Source organism: Apodemus sylvaticus, chromosome 9, assembly GCF_947179515.1.
Source record: "Apodemus sylvaticus chromosome 9, mApoSyl1.1, whole genome shotgun sequence".
NCBI classification, from domain to species: domain Eukaryota; kingdom Metazoa; phylum Chordata; class Mammalia; order Rodentia; family Muridae; genus Apodemus; species Apodemus sylvaticus.
Window position 1 is genome coordinate 50,070,901 of NC_067480.1, and position 21,758 is coordinate 50,092,658.

At 42.3% G+C, this 21,758-nt stretch overlaps 2 protein-coding genes and 2 non-coding genes across 4 annotated transcripts in view; 1 reads left to right on the plus strand and 3 right to left on the minus strand.

Annotated features, from left to right (window-relative positions):
- Positions 1-2,251: 2,251 nt before the first annotated feature.
- Positions 2,252-4,858, minus strand: Eef1b2 (eukaryotic translation elongation factor 1 beta 2). The gene is made up of 6 exons (XM_052192334.1): positions 4,684-4,858; positions 4,095-4,217; positions 3,414-3,540; positions 3,057-3,123; positions 2,561-2,686; positions 2,252-2,459 (listed from the first exon to the last, which is right to left on the minus strand). Exons 1-6 carry the CDS (start codon positions 4,761-4,763, stop codon positions 2,305-2,307), a joined length of 678 nt encoding a protein of 225 aa, XP_052048294.1. The 5' UTR covers positions 4,764-4,858; the 3' UTR covers positions 2,252-2,304.
- Positions 2,803-2,935, minus strand: LOC127693127 (small nucleolar RNA SNORA41). Its single transcript, XR_007979602.1, has one exon. It is a non-coding gene; the product is annotated as a small nucleolar RNA SNORA41 (small nucleolar RNA).
- Positions 3,207-3,285, minus strand: LOC127693125 (small nucleolar RNA SNORD51). The gene has a single exon (XR_007979600.1). It is a non-coding gene; the product is annotated as a small nucleolar RNA SNORD51 (small nucleolar RNA).
- A 93-nt stretch (positions 4,859-4,951) lies between the features above and the next one.
- Positions 4,952-21,758, plus strand: part of Ndufs1 (NADH:ubiquinone oxidoreductase core subunit S1) — a 37,711-nt gene continuing 20,904 nt past the window's right edge. Inside the window, exons 1-8 of the mRNA XM_052192333.1 lie at positions 4,952-5,391; positions 11,311-11,376; positions 12,183-12,274; positions 12,724-12,831; positions 16,886-16,962; positions 18,096-18,177; positions 18,267-18,397; positions 19,248-19,433. Of these exons, the coding sequence (XP_052048293.1) occupies positions 11,316-11,376; positions 12,183-12,274; positions 12,724-12,831; positions 16,886-16,962; positions 18,096-18,177; positions 18,267-18,397; positions 19,248-19,433 (737 nt within the window). The 5' untranslated portion in view covers positions 4,952-5,391; positions 11,311-11,315. The remainder of the gene's footprint in view (positions 5,392-11,310; positions 11,377-12,182; positions 12,275-12,723; positions 12,832-16,885; positions 16,963-18,095; positions 18,178-18,266; positions 18,398-19,247; positions 19,434-21,758) is intronic.

The window sequence follows — 21,758 nt, forward strand, 5'->3', positions numbered from 1 at the left end:
AAATTCTGGCTAAGTGCAAGTGTGTAGATTACTATAAACATATTTCCAGATGGTATAGATGCTCTTCAGAGAGCATGCATTGCTGGCATAATTCTATCTTCTGTTCTTTTGTTTACAGAGACACCAGTATAACATGAATAAAATGTACCTTACGTCAGTGTTCTCCAGAATCCCCAAGCATTGTGGAGCCCTAGACTATCAAGTGCTGCCCTCTGCTGGCTGGCTCTCACGGTTCTGACAGGGCCCTTCCTCTGCTTTCATGCTTCTGACAGGGCGGCCCTCAGCCTGCTCTCATGGTTCTGACACAGCTTTCTCTGCTCTCATGCTTCTGTCACGACTTTCTCTGGTCTCACGGTTCTGACAGGGCCCTCAGCCTGCTCTCATGCTTCTGACAGGGCCCTTCCTCTGCTCTCATGCTTGTATCACGGCTTTCTCTGCTCTGCTGGTTCTGACAGTGCCCTCAGCCTGCTCTCCTGGTTCTGACAGGGCCCTTCCTCTGTTCTCATGCTTCTATCATGGCTTTCTCTGCTCTTGTGGTTCTGACAGGGCCCTTTTTCTGCTCTCATGGTTCTGACAGGGCCCTCAGCCTGCTCTTGTGGTTCTGACAGGGCCCTCAGCCTGTTCTCGTAGTTCTGACAGGGCCCTCAGCCTGCTCTTGTGGTTCTGACAGGGCCCTCAGCCTGCTCTTGTGGTTCTGACAGAGCCCTCAGCCTGCTCTTGTGGTTCTGACAGGGCCCTCAGCCTGTTCTCGTGGTTCTGACAGGGCCCTCAGCCTGCTCTCGTGGTTCTGACAGGGCCCTCAGCCTGCTCTCGTGGTTCTGACTGGCAAGGCCCTTTCTTTGCTCTCATGCTTCTGACCATAGGTTCTTCAGTGAACTCTCACGGTTCTGTCATAGCCCTCATGCTTCTGACACTGCCCTCTGCTGGCCCCCATGATCCTAACATACCTGGAGAAAATTTTCCACTATTTTTGGCTGGGTCTGTTGATGGACATACATTCTCCTTAGTACATTTTATTGAATATATGTATCTGACTATATACATATTTATATTGTGAAACTTCTGTCACTGAAGGCAGTCAATGTAAAACCAGACTGAGAGCAAGAGTACTGCCTGGTAACTGGGTTATTTCATCTTCTAGATTCCTATCTATAAAATACTGAAAGCTTTGTTTTTAAGACAAGGTTTCTTTGTATCCTAGAGTGTCCTAGATGCTTTGTAGTCTGGGTTGGCCTTGAACTAAGAGGTCTGCATGCCTCTGCCTCCTGAGTGCTGGTTCACCACCAGTACCTGGCTCACAAAACACACATAAAAAAGCTTTAAGGATGAAATGCCCAAACTGTAAAAATTATGGTAAATATATTTTATGTACCAAATTTTTTTTAAAAGATTTTTTTTTAATGTATCATATGTAAGTACACTGTAGCTTCAGACACATCAATTACAGATGGTTGTGAGCCACCATGTAGTTGCTGGGAATTGAGCTCAGAACCTCTGGAAGAGCAGTCAGTGCTCTTAACCATGGGCCCATCTCTCCAGCCCAGCATACCAAATTTTTAACACAAAACTGAAATTGTGGTGATGCACTCCATAGTGCACTTCTAGAGCAGTACAGCCTCCCACAAGTGCTTCCAATGAGGAGCTTTCAGCATACTGCCTATCCCAGCACTTTCCTGCACCTCTAGGTTCAGATTTCAAGATCCAAGGGAAAAAACCCCACACTCTACCGTATGAGCCTACAATGCTCCTCTCAGGATGTATATGTATAGGCAGTGTGCATGTGGTGGTCAGGAGCACCTTCCAGAGTTTCACTCTATTTGCAACCTAGGCTCTAGAGAGGGAACCAAATGGGACGCACCCTCAGCTGCTATCAGTCATCTTAGCCCAAGATTCAGTTTTTCAAAAAGACATTGAAGACATCTAGTGACAACTGATCATTATCAATCAGCACCAGGTACTAACAGCCACAGACTTGTATCACTAATGGCTACAAAATTGTACTAAAATTGCTAAATTTTTAATAACATCATTTTTAAAAAAATCTTTTCAGTTTTATCTATGACATGACAGTATTGGCTAAAAGACAATTTTAGGTTGGTCTGGTCATCAACTTTGGCCTGAGTGGTTTGAAATGCTGAGCTATTTATCTTTCCAGCCGAACTTTTCACCACTAATGAGTTATATAGCTACTTAATCCTGTCCTTTAAAATGAAGATATACCATTTCTCACAGTAAAACGAAGAGCCAAGGGTTGTTCTTTTGTTGTTTCAAGCTTTTATTTATGTGCATTGACTTGAGGGTGATTTAAATTTTGTTAAAAGCAGCCACATCCATGGACTGTACGTAGTCCTCAAAAGCGGTAATCTGCTCTTCCAGCATATCTGTTCCAACCTTATCGTCTTCAACTACACACTGTATTTGAAGCTTTTTAATTCCGTATCCCACTGGAACCAATTTAGCTAAAAAAGAACATCAAGGGGTACAAGTTAAGAAATTCCTACTGATGGAAAACATTGAAAATGTACAAGTCCCAACTCCAAACTCCAAGCCCCACACTCACAGGAGCCCCACACCAGGCCGTCTGCTTGAATGCTCCGGACGCACTCCTCTAGCTTTGTCATGTCTGTCTCGTCATCCCAAGGCTTCACATCTAGTAAGATGGAAGACTTCGCAACAACTGCAGGCTCTAAAGAAGATTAAGAAGTGCATTACACCTAAACACTCAATACTTTTACCATAAGTCAAATCTCAAATTTGTTTTAAAACAGGCCATATTCTTGCCAAAAACATACACAATTCACCTTGTGTCTGTCACATATATTCCTCTTTCTGTTGTGGTTAAGAAAGAGGCATTAAATTGTGTAACAGTTTCTTTCCCACAGAGGAATGCTACAACTGCTACCATAAAGACAGCTGCAGACCAGTAGCTGTGGAAGTCTTAAAATATTGACCCATTCAATTTAACTGGGGAAAAAAATCACTTTAGGGCCAAGTGCTGGACAAGACACCTGGCACCATTACTAACAATGAAGGTAACGCCCCCCAAAATTACCCACTTTTAGCTTTCTTTGATTCATACTGTGCAAGGCGTTCTTCTCGTAGCCTCTTTGCTTCTTCGCTTTCCTGTACAGAGGAAAAAAAAAAACATTTCGCATAGGTGGTTATCTTCTGTTTAAACGTAGTGATGAGGTCATCACAAAAATGATCAGATTTATCAGAAAAAAGCAAATCCATCAGGAGCTCAGCCGAAAGATGGTGATTTGATTTTATTCATCATGTATCCAGTGATAAATCTTTAAAGGCAGACAACAAAGCCACGCCGGGATCCACCCAGGCAGTGGCAACGGCATCTGTACTCATGCTTTAAAGCCTGACTGCCTCATCAGTATGCTTGGGTAAAGATGAAGTCATACCTCCTCATCGTCAGATCCGAAGAGATCAATGTCGTCGTCATCTTTAGCATCTGCAGCTCCACTTCCTGTGGTGTCTTCCACGCCAGTGGGGCCATACTTGCCCAAAGATTTCTTCACTCCCGGCAGGCTTGAAAACAAACACTCTACCACATTAGGGTGGTGTCAAAGCCCTTTCTGGGCAAAATACACAATCCTCCTTTCCCAGTAACTCCCAATCTCTTCTGGTTCTCCAATCCCAGGTACATAACTTTACTCTCCACCCTCGGGAGACACAGTATTCAGTACTCACTACGGTGTACTCTTTCAGAATGAACATCTGTTTGAGATTTCATTATGTATGCTCACTTCCACTTTTAGTGAACTGGAATCCACTTCCCCAAACTTCCACCCTCCTGGTAGTTTCTTTCAGAAGACTGGCCAGGGAGCGAATGATGGAGCTACCCTCACACCCCAGCGGTGGCCCCCCCAGGTCGAAGCACATTATCAGGGAGGTGTGGGGAAAAGATGAACTGCAGTGGTCCATGTTCTACCTGTTCTGTGAGAAAATGGAGGACTTCAGTCTCTTGGCCTTTTAGGTTCACAAAGAAATTCAGCTTACACGAAGTCAACAATGCTAAAACAACTTTACCCCGGGCCCTATTTTGCCCTGTGAAAATCCAGGCATCACAAAGATATTTTTACCTGGCCTTTTCTTTTTCATAAGACTTGATGTGATTATACCAACGCAGGGCATGACAGAGGTCAGCAGGTGGTGGGCCGGAGACTGCTTCAAATACTGCCACATCTGCTTGAGATGGCACATACCTGCCGGTGACACAAAAACAAGTGCACACACCTTTGAAAGAAAAGACACAAACACTACCTGGTAAGTGACACAGCCCATATCCATCAAACTAACTAGTGGGAACTATTACAAGGCTAACCTAAGTTGCTTCTAATCGGAGGTGCACAGAATATGTGTGAAATCTGTGCAACCCAAGAACGATCTGCCACTTGGGAGAACTCAAAGGCTACCATCATCCCATCAGGCTTGCCACAGGTTTAAATGAGCTAACTAGTCAGAAGACGCGGAAGAACCGGCTGAACGCAGCCACATGGAGAGTAAGCAGTATTTCAATTATTGCGTTGGCAGCCCCTCCCGGGAGGTCCGACTCCGGAGGCATCCCGGCCCCGGGAGACCTAACTCGGTTTCCCCTAGTTTCGGGCGACCCGCTTCCCTCCCGCCGGGCCCGCGCCACGTGGCCCCGGGCCCCCCGGCCTCTCGGCTCACCCCTCGATGTAGCTCTTGTCCGCCAGGTAATCGTTAAGCACCTGGAGGCCGGCGGGGGTTTTCAGGTCTCCGAAACCCATGGCGAAGGATGTAACCGGGAGCCCAGCAAGAGCGGAAGAAAAGAGCGCCACAAGCCCGCGGCCAGCGCAGAGGGAAAAAAGGGCCCGGACCGGCCGGAAAACTCCTTATATAGAGACGGAGGCGTTTCCCTCCACTGCACCGGCTAGAGGTTAAAGGTCAAAGTACGTTACTAGTCTCGTTCCTCCACGTAAAATCGCGAACTGTTAACTAAACGGCCCACAGGCCGTCCGCGGGCCTTTGCTTGCATTTGGAAGGAAATTAGTAAAAGAGGCATTTTAAAACGCCTATCGCCAAGGACTCCAAAACGAAGGGAAACGCCCCTCGACGAGCCGGAGTTGAACGAAAGCGCTCGGCCTCAAGGCCTCGGCTACTTCCGGCGGAACTGCAGGTCCAAGACGTCTTCTCCGCTTCCTCCCGACTCGCTCTCGGGCTGACGGAAATTGCCGAACTGAGCCAAAGAGGCGAAATTGTCGAACCTAGGTTTATCGTCCCTCTTGGCTTTCCGTCCGCCAGGTCGGGCTGACGGAGTTAGCCGTGGCCGCCATATTGACTTAGCGACCGGGGCTTTCAGGGGTCGGAGAGACCCGAACAAGTCATTGGGACAGCTTGGTGAGCTCCAGAGGAAAGGTGAGGACGTGTTTAAGTAGGAAAGTTGAAGTGCTTCGAGTGGTGTTTTCTTTATTGGCAGGGCTGCATCCGTTAGGTCAGACAAGTCATTCTCCTCTTGCCCTTGACTGGGTACCACCTCCTGCCCCGCCACCTCCGGAGCCCGGGGGATCCGGCAGGTGAGGGTTCCTAGCCTTAGTTTCTGGTCTGATGGAGCATAAGCAAGATGATCAGGAGACCTTTGGAAGTTTGGGCTTGTGAGTTGCTCTCTCCCTGCAGGGGAAAATAGGTGATGGCCCTGTCAGGAAGAGACCGGTTCATTTCCCAGTGTCACGAGAGACTTCAAACTTTAGGCATCTGTTTAGTTGCTGTCTTGGAACTGTTTTGTCTAGTTCATTGATCATGTTGGGTAGCATTTTATTCATTCTACTGACGGGGAGAACTGACAAAAACTAAAGGTTAACTCAGTCGGAGCTGGAGAGATAGTCAAGCGGTTAAGAGTGCCTTGCAGAAAAGATCCGAGTTCGGTTCCTACTCTCCCAGTCAGAAGACTGCCGTGTAACCTTAACAGGGAAATCTCCACTCTCTTTTGGACTGTGAGCACCGGCACTTATAAGTGCATATACCCACACATAGACAAACACATGCACACATAAACTAAAAATGAATCTTAAAAAGTTAGCTCGGAATCCCGCTGCAAATCAGGAATCTGCGGTGTCTTCAAGTTTTCGAGATCCATGTCTTTAAGATCAAACAAATTTCTGGGAATTCCCCCCCCCCCCACACACACACACACTGAGTTTTTCATCATTAAGTCTAGTATTCTAAGTAAGAGTATCAGCGCCGTTTAGAAAGTTATATTTATAAATCACAGCCAAGATATTAGTGATATGCCAGGGTGTGGTGGTACTTGTCCGTAATCCCAGACTGGGGAGGCTGAGACAGGAGAATCGAACAGAGTACTTTGTGCGTGCTTAGGTAAGGACTTTACTAACTGAGCTACAGCCCTGTCTTGACTGGTTATTTTTGTTCCCATTTGATACATATTAGAGCTAGTGAGATAGCTTAGTTGGTAATGATGCTTGCCAATCCTGACATCCTGAGTTAGATCTCCAGGACCCACATTGATGGAAAGAAAGAACTGACTTTCAAAAGCTGTTGTTTGACTTCCACATGCATCTGCCCCACCCCCTTGTGTGTACATGGTAACACACACAGTAAGTAAATGAATGTCAACAACAACAATGAAAAAACATATACCAGTCTCGACACGATGGTGCACGATAATTCTGCCCCTTGCTTGGGAAGTGGAGGCCTGAAGTTTAGGAGCCCAAGTTGATCCCTTGACTTCATAGCAAGTTTGAGGCCAGTCTCAGGTACATGAAATTATCTCAAAAAACAAAACAAAACACCAAAGTAAACAAACTGTACAGCTTATAAGCCAGGCTATCTTTACATAGTGCAGGCTATTTGTATGGGATTAAGTCTCTTGTATGTAGCTCAGGCTGGCCTCAAATTTGTGATTCTCATTTGTGATTCCCCAGGCATCACAGGCATGAGCCGCTGTGCTTAGCCTCATCAGTACTTTCTAAAAATGGGATAGATACTGCTCATTCTGGAATTTGGTGGCAAAACTATTTGGGAACTTGTTAGTCTTCAGAAAAGAGAAATAACCAAATTTTTTGCCAAGGAACTTACAGTCTAGTCAGTACCATAAGGTGATAATTTACCTTCAGTTTAGTATTGTGGGCTTGTTTGTTGTTTGTAGTATGGATACAGCCCAGTGCAGCCTAAAGGAAGTGGTCTTACTCTAAAGCTGCCCGCTGAGCCCAAGTTTATTAAGTAGAATAATAAAATATATACCTGGTGTGTTTTTAATAAGGAAAGGGGCCACAGATACTGATTAAGTAGATGTTAGTTTTTATTGCAAAATTTTTTTAAAGATTTATTTTACATACATGAGTACACTGTAGCTGTCATCAGACACACCGGAAGAGGGCATTGGATCCCATTACAAATCACCATGTGATTGCTGGGAATTGAACTCAGGACCTCTAGAAGAGCAGTCAGGACTCTTAACCTCTGAGCCATCTCTCCAGCCCTTTCTTTGTTTTTATTATTAGCAATTATTGATCTAGTAATAACACCCTAGGAAACTGTAGATTTGCTGTATAGATAAAGAACCCATACCTAGTAGATAACAGTTGATATCTACAAATTCAGTATTGTAAATGTAGATTACCATTATTAAAGAATTAGTTAAATAAAATAAACTATGAGTTAATGAAATGTTTAATTATATATCATCTATAATAACTACAGACTTTAATGTTTAGGATTCTATTTTATCTGAAGTAGTAGTGCATGCCTTTAATTTCAGCACTTGAAAGGAAGAGGCCTGTAGGTAGATCTCTGAGTTTCAGGCCAACTTGGTCTTTACATAGTTAAAAGCCAGTTGTAGTAGTACATGCCAGTAGGATATGTTCAAGAAGTACAAGCAGGAGGATCATGAATTCAAGAGCAGCCTAGGTTATATCTTTGGGGCTGGACTGGGTAGTTAAGACTGTTGTTTCAGAGGCCCCGGGTCTGATTCCCTTAAAGTACATGAGCGCTCAGCAGCTGTCTGTAGCTGCGGTTCCAGGGGTCTGGTAACGTCTCCTGGCCTCCTTGGGCATCAGGCATGCACGTGGTGAACAGACATGCATGCAGACAAAACACATAACAAACACATTTTTTTTTTTAAGATTTATCAATTTTGTGTATGTGAGTACACTGTTGCTCTCCTCAGACACACCAGAGGAGGGCATCAGATCCCATTACAGATGGTTGTGAGCCACCATGTGGTTGCTGGAAAGTGAGCTCAGGACCTCTGGAAGAGCAGTCAGTTCTCTCCAGCCCGCACATTTTTTTTTTTTTTTTTTTTTTTTTTTATTTAAAAGAAAAAGACAAATCTGTTTTTGGACTATTTTCTATTAGTACTGCTACCACTATTGAAACATTTTTTTACTTTTTTTTTAATGTTGATACATTTTTATCACATAATTTTTTTTTTACTATCTTTAAAAAGGTAAAAACAAATAGAAAAACTACATCTCTAATAACAGCATTTTGTGGGAAAGGATTATAATTTTACAGACTTTGCTGCATAGTTTTATACCAATTTGACATAAGCTAAAGTCTGAGAGGAGAGAACCTTAATTAAGGAAATGCCTCAAGCTGTAGGCCAGCCTGTAGGGCAGCTTCTTAATTAGCAATTGATTTAGGAGGTCCAGCCCATTATAGGTGGTGTCATCATCATTATTATTATTATCATTACTATTAATCTTTGTTTTTTTGAAATAGGGTTTAGCAGCCCTGCAACTTAGTCTGTAGATCAGACTGGCCTTTAAGCCACAGAGATACTACTGCCTCTGCCTCCCAAGTGCCATGGTTAAAGGAGTATGCCCCCGCCATCCAGCGCCTTAGTGCATATTGTTAGCTGAGCAAACAAAGTCCAGTACTTAAATTTAGTGGTTCACAGCATATGGGAGGAGAGCCCACTGGCAATCCTTTATCTCCAAAATATTTATATTATAATTTATAACAGTAGCAAAAATAGTTATAAAGTAGCAATGAAAATAATTTTATGGTTGTGGGGGTTCCTACAACACGAGGAACTCTATGAAAGGGTTGCAGAATTAGGAAAGTTAAGAACCTTTAGCTTCTCAACTTAGTGGCTTATTATTTGTGCAAATTATCCAACCTTTATTCATTCATTCATTCATTCATTCATTCATTTATTTTAGAGACAGAATCTTGGTATATAGTGTAGCCTAACCTAGAACTTATCCTCTAACCTAGGGTTGCAGGTGCAAAACTAAGGTTTCTCAACTTTAACACTGTTAATACTTTGTCTAATTCTTTATTGTAAAAGACTGTCCTATATATTGTAGGGTGTTTAATAGTACCCTGCCTTCTACCCAGTACATGTCAGCATAACCATACCATTGTGATGTGTCTCCAGACATTAGTAACTAGTAATATCCCTGGGTCCCTGTTGGACAAATGAGAATCATTATTTTATTTTTTAAATTTTTAATATTTATTTATTTATTTATTACTTGTATGCATGTCTATGTACAATATGTGTGCCTGGTATCCACAGAGGCCAGAAGAAGGTGTCAGATACCTTAGAACTAGAGTTACAGACGGCTTGGAGCCTATATATTACTCTTAACCTCTGAGCCATCTCTCAAGCCCTTCATTTAAATTTTTTTCAGTCTTGGTTATTGAACCTAGGGCTGTCTCACACTTGGTACCATTGAGCCACATTTCCATTCCTCACTTTACTTTTAATTAAAAAAAAAAACAACTTTAAGCTGGACAGTGATGGCCCTAGCACTTGGGAGGCAGAGGCAGGCAGATTTCTGAGTTCGAGGCCAGCCACCATGTCTCTAAACAAAACAAAACTTTAAAATAATTTATTTTCTTTTCTTGTTTTTGTTTTTGGGTTTTTGTTTTTTTTTTTTTTTTTTTTTTTTTTTTTTGAAATAGTATTTCTCCATTTAGCCCTGGCTGCTAGAACTCACCCTGTAAACCAGGCTGGCCTTGAATGCAGAGATCTGCCTGCCTCTGCTTCCTAGGTACTGTGACTAAAGGTGTGTACCACCATGCCCAGCTTATTCTCTTTTCGTATATCTTTTGCCTTCTTTTAAGTGTGTGAGTTGGTACTTGCAGAGTCAAAAGAGGACATCAGAACTGCAATTATGGATGGTTGTGAGCCATCATTTGGGCCCTGGGAGCTGAACCCAGGTTTTCTACACAAGAGCATCAAGTGCTCTTAGACTTCTGAGCCTCTCCAGGTACCTTTCCATTTTTGAGCCAGGGTCTCACCAGGTTACCCAGGTTAGTATTGAGCTCACGCAAGGTCTAGGCAGTCTGAGAGCATGGGATCCTGCTGCGTTGGTGTCCCAGGTAACTGAGATTAGACCTCTAAAACACGTAAAACAACGGAGGCTCATCGTTTCTGAGCCTGTTTTGACTAGCTCTTGGGAACTGGTACTGAAAGTAGGAGGACGCCCAGAGTTGATTTAGGATAGAACCTAATGCAAGCACATTGTAGGACTGAGAGAACCAAGCTCCTCACGGTGCATCAGAGGCTTTGACTTCTGAGCTGCCTCGGAATATCTTAGGGTCACATAGAAGATATGTATCATGAGAGAGTGCATACTGGAACTAGTTGTGGTAGCACCCAGGAAGCAGGCAGGAGAATTGCTTCAAGACTAGCCAAGGTTAATAATAGGACCTGTCTCAACAAAACAAATCCCCAATACTGGTAGTAGATGAAGGCAGAAAGGTATTTTATTTTAGATGGTTATTTAATAAGAGTTATTCTTGTAACTTATTTTACTTTATTCTTAATTGTTTTTCTTTTGAGATGTTTCCTGTATCTCTGCCTACTTCAGACTTGCTGTAGCAGAGATCCTTAAACTTCTGATCATCCTGCCTTTACCTTTCAAATCAGGGATATACACATATAATTTGATTGTGCTGTGTTGGTGTTAGAACCTAGGACTTCCTCAGTGCTAGGCAAGCACTCTTGTACCAGGCGAGCTGTATTCCAAGATCTTACCACTTTCTTCTGTCTGTATCAAACTGCCCTTTCCTTTGTATTACAAAGCCCAAGCTTAGTGCTAGAGATGTGGCTCAGTTGTACCTTACCTATGCAAGAACCCAAAGTCTACTACATACTGACTGCTTCTTAGCTATTTGACATTGTGTAAACTAATGTCTCTGGGACTGCATATTATATGTACAAATTGAGGGAAAACAGTGGGACTTCAGAATGTTCTCTTAGAAAAATGTATGTGAAACCATAAAACAGTACCAGAAATTTTATAAGTAGGTTGTTCTTTTACTTCTATAAAATTAATCTTTTTTTTTAATTTTTTTTTTTTTTAGCCATCATGTTAAGGATACCTATAAAAAGGGCCTTGATAGGCCTTTGTAAGTCTCCTAAAGGATATGGTAAGTTTTTGTTGTATATTCATTAACGTTTTTTTAAGATGTATTTATTTTATGTAACTTAGAGTATACTGTAGCTGTCTTCAGACACACCAGAAGAGGGCATTGTATCCTGATATAGATGGTTGTGAGCCACCATGTGTTCTGGGAGTTGAACTCAGGACCTCTGGAAGAACAGTCAGTCTTAACTGCTGAGCCATCTCTCCAGCCCCATGAGTATTTTTGAGTGTCTTTATAAACCCAAACCCAAATCTAACAACATATGTTTGATGTAATTGAGTTTAAAAGGCTTTTATGCTTATTTAGTGCTTGAAAAATTCGCATCTTAACCAGGCTGCTATGGCCCATGCCTTTAATCCCAGCACTGAGAATGCAGAGATAGGTGGATCTCTGAGTTCAAGGCCAGCCTGGTCTGTTCTTTTCAGGCCAGCCTGGTCTGGTCTTTTCTGGCCAGCCAGGGCTACAAAGAGAAACCCTGGCTGGAAAAAACAAACAAAAAGGAAAAACAAAATTTGCATCTAGAGAGAGAAGACTAGTAAAAAAGTGATAATTTTTATATTTAGTTAATTCATTGGGCTCTGCTGCAATGAATTCAACTTGGCTAATTGGTTTTTGTTTTTGTTTTATTGTTTTTTTTTTTGGTTTTTTGGATTTGGTTTTTTTCGAGACAAGGTTTCTCTGTATAGCCCTGGCTGGCCTCGAACTCAGAAATCCGCCTGCCTCTGCCTCCCAGAGTGCTGGGATTACAGGCGTGCGGCACCACTGCCCGGCTGGCTAATTCTTTTTTACCTCCTTGTTTTGATGACCAGTCCGAACAACCAGCACAGCAGCAAGTAACTTGATTGAAGTGTTTGTTGATGGTCAGTCTGTCATGGTGGAGCCAGGAACCACTGTCTTGCAGGTAATTACTTTATGACTCTGTGTGTTCCATGACTTTTATTTAAAAAATTTTTTTTTCAGGGTACAATAGAAAATATTTTGGATAGCTAGGGGGTGGTAGAGATGTCGAGGTAAAACTAAATAAGGTGTGAGGTGAGTCTGTGACTCAAGAGAAGGGAAGTCCAGGAATAAAGCCACTAGGACAGGTTGATAGGGAAGCTTTTGTCTGCTGTGGACAAAACAGATAATGGGGAAAGACTTCAACACAGACTGTGAGGACTTACCTAATTTTTATAGCAGTCTCAGAGCTACAGGTATGGAATGGAGCAAGAGTTCTTGAGGAACTTACATAGGAGTGGGTTAAGATAAGTGGGTAATGGTGATAAAATAATAAGAGATGCCTCTATACATTGTGTTTCAGTAAGAACAAGATCCAAGGGAATTATTCTAAAGCAAAATTTTGTCTTCTAGGCTTGTGAGAAGGTTGGCATGCAAATCCCTCGATTCTGTTACCATGAAAGGTTGTCTGTTGCTGGAAATTGCAGGATGTGCCTGGTAGAGATTGAGAAAGCACCAAAGGTACATGATACCTGGAATTCCATATCATGCTGTGGGAGGGGAAAGACTTTAAATCTTGCAGCAAACTTTATCTAAAATCAATACTGCTATAAATCCAGTATTTTTTTGTATGTAGGTTGTCTTAGTTTGGATTTTATTGCTATGAAGAGATACCATAACCACGTCAAGTATTATAAAGGCAAAAATTAACTGGTCTGCTTACAGATGTTCAGTTCATTATTATCATGGTGGGAAGCGCAGCATCCTGCAGGCAGATTTGGTTCCTGATCGGAAGGCAGCCAGGAGAAGATTGTCTCATAGACTGTAGGAGGGTTTCTTCTGCACTGGGTAAAGTCTGATCGTAGGAGACCCCAAAGCACATGCCCATAATGAAAGGCCAACCTCCTAATCATGCCACTCCCTATGGCCAAGCATGAATCTATGGGGGCCATACCTATTCAAACCACCACATAAGTGATTCATTTCAAACAATACATTGATGGAAGTATTTTATAAACATAAATGTCAGATAGTAAGTCTAGGAGTTTAAGGTGGTTTCTTAAGCTTTTAGCGTCTTAGGACACAATCTTAAGATGGATGGTATGTGTGTAATGTATACTAGAAGTAATGGATGGAGTGTGTAATGTATACGAGAAGTGCTTAGGCTGTACTGTTTTCACTTGACAAAGAATTGTAGAGAAAAAGTTCACTCTAGGTTATGCACTTGCATTTTGGCTTATATAGCTATAACCCAGCAATGCCTACAAATGAGCAAAAGTTTGTGCATGTTGTGTACATGTTCCTGTTTGTGGAGGGCAGAGGACAACCTCAAGTATTATTCCTCAGGGATTCTCCATTTTGATTTTTAGGCACAGGTCTTTCTGCTTAGGCAGGCTGGGCAAGCTCCAGGGATATCTGCACCTGCCTACCTCCCCAGTGCTGAGGGTATAAGCATGTACCACCATCCCAGATTTTTTTTCCTTTTTAAAGATGCTATCTTCCGACACACCAGAAAAGGGCATCGGATCCCATTCCAGATGGTTGTGAGTCACCATGTGGTTGCTGGGAATTGAACTTAGGACATCTAGAAGAGCAGTCAGTGATCTTAACCACTGAGCCATCATCTCTCCGGCCTCATGCCCAGCTTTTTTATGGGTTTGGGGGATCAAACTTCAGTCTCATGCTTTTCAGGCTTATATGCAAGCACTTTACTTACTTGGCTATCTCACTAAATCCTAGGGCTCTTTTCCTGGTTTTCAAATTTTTAATTTAAATGATACCTATTTATTACTAGTAGATGAGATTGGGCATGTGTGCCATTGTGCACATGTGAAGGTTAGAGTGACAGTTTACAGGGGTGTGGTTCGTTCTTTCCACCATGTGGGCCCTGGGGATTGAACTCTCAGGTCACTAGGTTTGACTCACTGAGCCACCTTTCTGACCCTTGACTATATCACTTACTGTATAGCACTGGCTAGTGTTAAGTTCTTAATTTAAAAAAATTTTTTTTAAAGATTTATTTATTTATTTATTATATGTAAATACACTGTAGCTGTCTTCAGACACACCAGAAGAGGGCATCAGATCTCATTACGGATGGTTGTGAGCCACCATGTGGTTGCTGGGACTTGAACTCAGGACCTCTGGAAGAGCAGACAGTGCTCTTAACCGCTGAGCCATCTCTCCAGCCCCCAATTTAAAAATTTTTAAATTTTAAAAAAGCCAGGTGGTGGCATATGCCTTTAATCCCAGCACTTGGGAGCAGAGGCAGGCAGAGTGTATGTATTTATGTGCTTGTTTGTATACATTCATATGTGTATGTGCATGTTGTGTACACCAGCATTCACATATGTACTACTATATGTGTGGAGGTCAGAGGAGTGAGTTCTTTTCTTCCACCAAGTTGGTCCTGAATATCAAACTCAGATCTAAGCTTGGTATCAAATGCCTTGATCCATCAGCCTCCTGAGTGCTAATATAGGCATTGTCCACTATACCTATTTAGTTTTTTATTTTTTATCATGTGTGTGTGCATGACATATGTGTGTGTGTTATAAAACATGTGGAGATCAGAGGACAACTTTGTGCGATCACTTCCCCTTTATGTAGGCTTCAGGGTTGACTTGGTAAGTGCCTTTACTTACTGAGCCATTTTGTCTGTCCATTCCTGGTTTTTGAAAGCACAAAAATGGTGATAACAGTTGGATGTAGTAGCACACACCTCTAATACCAACATCCAGGAGCAGATGCAGGCAGACATGTGAGTTAGAGACTGGCCTGGTCTGCAGAGCTAGTTCCAGGTCAACCAGGACTATGTAGTAAGACCTTGTTTTTAAAATGTTTAAAGTAAAAGCCAGGCATAGTGCTCTATAGCTTTAATCCTAGCACTTAGGAAACAGAGGTGGGTGAATCTCTTGAGTTTGAGGGAGTTTGAGGCCAGCCTAGTCTACTAGAGAGCTCCAGAACAACCAAGTAGAGAAACCCTGTCTCAAAAACAAAAACACAAAAACCGATTTCAGAGCAGAATAAAAAATTGTTTTAACTAATAGACTATCCTAAGGGCTAATATGTCTTAGTTTCTTTGGGGGGTGCTATTACAAAATACCCTAGTCTGGATACTTTACAAAATGAAGAGGTTTATTTAGCTTATAAGTTTTGGAGTCCCAAAATCAAGCAACCACATTCAGTAAGCCTCTGGTTGTTATGAGAAGAGGAAAAGCAAGAGACTAGGTAGGGCTACTTTTTTTGGGAGGTGGGGCAGTAACCTACTTCTTGTGGGAGTTGATTTCTAAGACCTACCTAGTCACTGAGAGGCCAGTGTCATTCTCACGTATCCCAGGTGTCTCTGACTAGGCACTACTTCACAAACCTCTGTGAAGATTGGGGAGCAACCTTCTAGCATATGACCTTTTGGGGGGACAAACCACAGTGATGTTTTATTTGTTTTTAAGATTAGCATGAACGGTCAAATTTTCCTATTAATAGGTTTTGAAAAATTACGAACTTTTTTTTTTTTTAAGAAAAGGTCCTACTATAAATAAAACTCTGGCTAGACTAGGTTGGCTCAGACTTGCAGCCTCTGCCTTCTGAGTGCTGAGATTACAGGCATGTACGACTCTATCTATCTGAAAAACAAAAATTGATTTTGAAAGATTGTTGCGGGAAATATTAATAAATCGACCTGCCAGCTCTCCTGTCTCCTCTGGGCCATCTCTCTGGAGGTCCTGCGGCCCTGCCTCTCTCTAGCCCCTGCTGGGCCATCTCTCCAGCGGGGAACCCAAATACCTCTCGCTTCCATACAATGCCCCACACACCCCATGATCGGCCACCTCAACATCTAATTACCCAATAAAATCAAGACTCTTAACGCTTAATTAACCAATCAGATTTATCAATAAAATCACAGTTTACAAGATGCCAATACAGTAATTTCAGAGCCAGTTGGTAATGATAAAAGCTTTATCTCAATATTTCTAACTTTGTTGTGAAATCATAGCTACTTGTGGTTGGAAATTACCATGTGTTTTCTTGTTGATGGTCATAGTTCTTCTCCCCTCTGGGGCGCCCTTTCACTCTACCTCTTAGTACCGCCCCCTTTCCCTGTCCAATCACAGACCTTCTCTACACTAATGTAATTGGGTAGGGAAAATCCTGCCACAAAAACTAATCTTTATTTTTGTTTTCTTCTGCTCTGATTTGTTTTTGTTGTTGTTGTTGTTTTGTTTGGTTTTGGTTTTGGTTTTGTTTTGTTTTTGTTCCCCCCCCCCCCCCAGATAGGGTTTCTCTGTGTAGCCCTGACTGTCCTGGAACTCACTCTGTAGACCAGGCTGGCCTCAAACTCAGAAATCTGCCTTCCTCGGCCTCCCAGTGCTGGGATTACAGGCGTGTGCACCACCACGCCCGGCTCCCCTGATTTGTTTTTTTAATCTTTGAGTCAGGTCTCAGGTTGTCCTGCAACTCATTGTATATCCCATGGTCTTGTTTTGTTTTTTAATTGTTTATTCAATATTTTATGTATAGGGCTGCTTATAACTACAAATAAATAAAAGTGTGGATTTCTCTATTGAAATTCTAGGTTGTTGCTGCTTGTGCGATGCCTGTTATGAAGGGCTGGAATATCTTGACAAACTCGGAAAAATCTAAGAAAGCCAGGTACTTTGTTGTTCCTACTGTAGATTTGTCAGGAGATGATTATGCCGCCCACCCTTGAGAGAACAGCAGAACTGAGTACACAGTAGAGGAGTTCAGCTCAGGTGTTGGAGGCACTGCCTGGAATATCATCAGTGTTGAGAACTTGAGTGACACCAGGACTTACTGAACTGATGAGCATTTGTTGATGACACATTAGTATTTGCTTTAGTGCTCAGTGTGTGTTTGTGAGGCTTGTGGATTAAACTTGCCATACATAGTGGCATATATAGTTCCAGCCCTGTTCTTATTTCAAATTAAAAATAGTTTTACTTATTTTTATTTTATATGTGTTGGTGTTTTTCCTGAATGTATGTCTTTGTGAAGGTGTTGAGTCCCCTGGAACACGCATTACAGACAGTTGTGAGCTGCCACTCAGGTGCTGGGAATAAATCCAGGTTTCTAGTGCTCCTAACCACTGAGCTGACTCTCCAACCCAAAAGTTAGGATTTTAGAAAGAAGAACATAGAGCCGGGCGGTGTCTGGCGCACGCCTTTAATCCCAGCACTTGGGAGACAGAGCAGGCAGATTTCTGAGTTCGAGGCCAGCCTGGTCTATAGAGTGAGTTCCAGGACAGCCAAGGCTATACAGAAAAACCCTGTCTTGAAAAAAACTAAATACAACAACAACAAAAAAGAATTGTTGTTCAAAAGAGGAACATAATAGCAAATGCCTATAATTTCAGGAATTAGGTGGTTGCTTTTAAAAAAAAGCTGTCAGTGATGGCATATGCTTGTGATCTCATCACTTGGAAGATATAGGCTGGAAAAATCAGAATACAAGGACACAGAATCCTTGGCCACATTGTGAGTTGTGTGCCAGCTGGGATTCATGAGACCCTGTCTCAAAATAAGTATGTAAGAGAATAACAGCCCTGAAAGTCAGGATTTCATAGGGTCAGTATTTAAACCCTTAGGAACAAGTGCAAACTGTGTTTAATACTACCTGAATACTAGTATGATAGCATATCTGGAAGGAAATGTAAAAGTTATGCTAACTATAAAAAAGTATCTGTGAAGGTTATTGATCTAGCCTATAGGTCACCATTTTTAGTGATAGCCTCTTATGTCACTTTATATATTTGATTTTTCATACAGAGAAGGTGTGATGGAGTTCTTATTAGCAAATCACCCATTGGATTGTCCTATTTGTGACCAGGGAGGTGAATGTGATCTGCAGGTATCTAGAATAATTCTATAAATGTTTTTGATTCACTCATTTTAATTTCATTAGCAGCATTAGATTGACTGTCTCGTAATCTACTTAAGGACCAGTCCATGATGTTTGGAAGTGATAGGAGCCGATTTCTAGAGGGGAAGCGTGCTGTCGAGGACAAGAACATTGGGCCCCTGGTTAAGACCATCATGACTAGATGCATACAGTGTACCCGGTGCATCAGGTAAGGTTTCTCTTCTGGAATATCACTTGAGTGAAAAAAGAAATAAAAAAGGAAGACATGACTGGTCCCTGGAATGATGGAGGAGAAAGTTTATTGTAGATAAAAGGGGGTGCACAATCAAGGCAGGCATACCTGTAAAGTGCAGAGTGAACTTGACCCTTGCAGCCTGAGACAGGTGGGGAAGGGAGATTCAGACCTAGAGGCCACCAGGGAAATTGGTAGATGAAAAAAATCCCAATGGAATCTGCATACCAAAATGGCTGAAGGGCATCCCAGCCTCTGGGCTAGGGATGTTTAGGGTGGGGGGGACCTGGTGTGCTGGGTGTGCCTGAGGGGAGCTGGGTGGGCCTGGGCCAGGCCCTCTTTGATATGTTAAATAGGCACCCCGCAGCCTTTTGTCCTGGGTTGTAGCCTAACCTTGCTAACTTAATATTCATACAGTATCCTTGAATAACAACACAGGAAATGATAGCCATTATTCAGTAGGAAAAAGTTAGGTTTTGTTTGCTTGGTTTTGGTGTTTTTTGGGTTTGTTTGTTTCATATATTCTGATAACATGACTTAGATTTGTTTTCTGTTAATGCCAATTTCAGTTGAATTTAAAACTTTTAGTCTGGTATTAACTGTGTGGTAATTTACTGAATTGTATACATGTGATTTGAACGATTTTCCTGTTTGTGTGTTACACTTCAGTTTCAGAGAAAAATTCATTTTTATTCACTGACTATACTTCTTAAAATATACTAATGCCTTTTCAATGTTTTGAAAGTCACTGTCTTTGTGATTATGAAAAAGAAAAGAAATACCTTTTGCTGAGTTCATCCATTTGATAATAAATTTTATTTTTTAGGTTTGCAAGTGAGATTGCAGGAGTAGATGATTTGGGAACAACGGGCAGAGGAAATGACATGCAAGTTGGCACATACATTGAAAAAATGTTCATGTCTGAACTTTCTGGGAATGTCATTGATATCTGCCCTGTTGGGGCCCTGACGTCTAAGCCTTACGCCTTTACTGCCCGGCCTTGGGAAACAAGGTACTTATCTTTGTGCTTTTGACCAGCCTGTTTTTAAAAGATTTTATTTTGTGTGTGTATGACAGGTGTGGTACAGTGCCCCTGAGTGTGTATGCAGGTGTATTTGGAGGCCGGAAAACAACCTTTAGTGTCACCCCCTGGAACCCTGTCTGCTCTCTTTGAGGCACGGTCTCTTATTGGTCTATAACTTACCAGTTTGGCTAGACTGGCTGGCTTTCGGTCCTTTGCTTCTCCAGCCCTGGGAGTAGCAGCACTTTTACATCTTGATGAGGCTAGAACTCAGGTTCTTGTACTTATTATGCCAGGGCTGTACAGACTGACCCACGCCCCCACCCCTGATTGTTTTTAATTTTTAGTTGGTGTGTGCCTGTGGTTGTGTGTTCATGCTCAGGTGGGTACATGCCAGTGTGCACATGTGAAGGACAACTTTTGGGAATCAGTTTTTACCTTTTACCTTGTTAAGGCGGGTTGCTTATTTCCTCATTTTGTGTATGTGCCAGGCTGGCCAGCCCACAGGCGCTAGGCCTGTTCTCATTCTCCCTGCCATCACACTGTAGGAGAGCTGGGGTTAGAAATTTGCACTTCATCTAGCTCTTGATATGGCTTTCTGAGATCAAACTCAGGTCATCAGCCTTGCTCAGCAAGTTTTTAAATTTTAGTTCACTCTTTTTTTTCTTCTTTTTTTTTTTTTAAAGAAAATTTCTGTGTCATTTTCTTCCTAAATTGGTTTTGATCTACATTTTTATGTTTGTGTGTGTATGTGTGTGTGTGTGTGTGTACGCTAGATATGGATGTTGGGTGGCTTTACTGTCTTCTCACCTTATTTTTTTGAGACAGCATCTCTTTCTGAGCCTGGACCTCACTAACTTAGGTAGCCAGGGAGCCCTAGTGATTCTCCAGACCCCCACTCTGGTGCTGGGGTTGCAGGCAGCACTCCCTCCTCACTGCCATACTCAGCTCTGATGTGGGTTCTGGGCGGCAGGCCCTGGTGCTTGTGTAGCCTGTATGTGCTCACTGAGGGATTTGACCCAGCCCCATAAAATGATTTAATGGAAAATAACTACTTAAGTTGAAAGGTAGGACAAACCTACAAATTATAGTTTCTAAGATTTTAAGTATATGCACATATACTTTAATAGTCCTTAGTCTTTAATGAGGAGAGATAGGAGCAGCATCAAGCCAAACCATTACAGATTTTTTGTTTTCTTGAGACAGTGTCCTGGAACTTGTTATGTGAACCAGGATGGCCATGACCTTACAGAAATCCATCTGCCTCTGCCTCCCAAATGTTGGGATTACATTGTGTGCCACTCATCTCCAGGCATTATGGATTTTAAGGGTAGTCAGGTGTGTCTGTGCACGTGCATATGTGTGGAGACCAGATGTTGACATCAGGTATCTCCCTAACTCTGCCTCACTCAGTTGACTCAGGCTGCACTTCTGCTGAGCCTGAAGCTTGCCAATTGCTATCTCCCACTCTGGGTAGCCAGCGTAGGTCCGCTTACCTAACCCTGCATCTTCCACTCTCAGCCCCCTTCTCTGCCTCTAGAGTGCTAGACTGCCGTGGAATTTTACATGGGTGCTGGGCATCTGAAGTCTGGTCTTCATGCTTGTATAGCTAGCACTTTCCTAGCACTCTCCTAAACCATCTCTCCAGCCCTCTAAAATAGTTGTTTATACACACACACACACACACACACACACACACACACACACACACACACACACATACATATGTTATGTATGAACCCTAAGTATATGCAGGTGCCTGAAAAAACCAGAAGAGCGCATTGAATTCTTTGAAATAGAGTCGGATAGTGGTGAGTTGCTATGTGGGTGCTGGGAACCAAACTCAGGTTCTCTGTAAGTGTAGCAAGAGTTCTTAACCCTGAACCATCTCTCCTGCCTCACAGAGTAGTTTTTAATGCATTAAAGCTTCTTACGTCTTGGTGTATAAGTGATAAAATGGTATTTGGGAGGATTTTGATTTTTGTTGTTTTTATTGGACTTTATTTCTAATTTCTAGAATGGTTGACTTGTTGGTATCTGACTACCAGCAGCCCAGGACTAATTAATTGTATTCCCTTCTAATTGGCTTGTCAAATAATGAGATTAAAATATGGAGGTGTTTATATTTATTGCTGTTTTGAGTTCTACTATTTTTAGAGATTTGGAAGGAGAGGTGGGTCTGGTAATATTTGTCTATAATCCTAACACTTGGGATGCAGAGGCTGGAGGATCTGTTCAAAGTCATTTGTTACCTAGAGGGCTTGAGGCTAACATAGGTTTATGAGACTGGCCTCAGAATACCAAAAAAGAAAATTG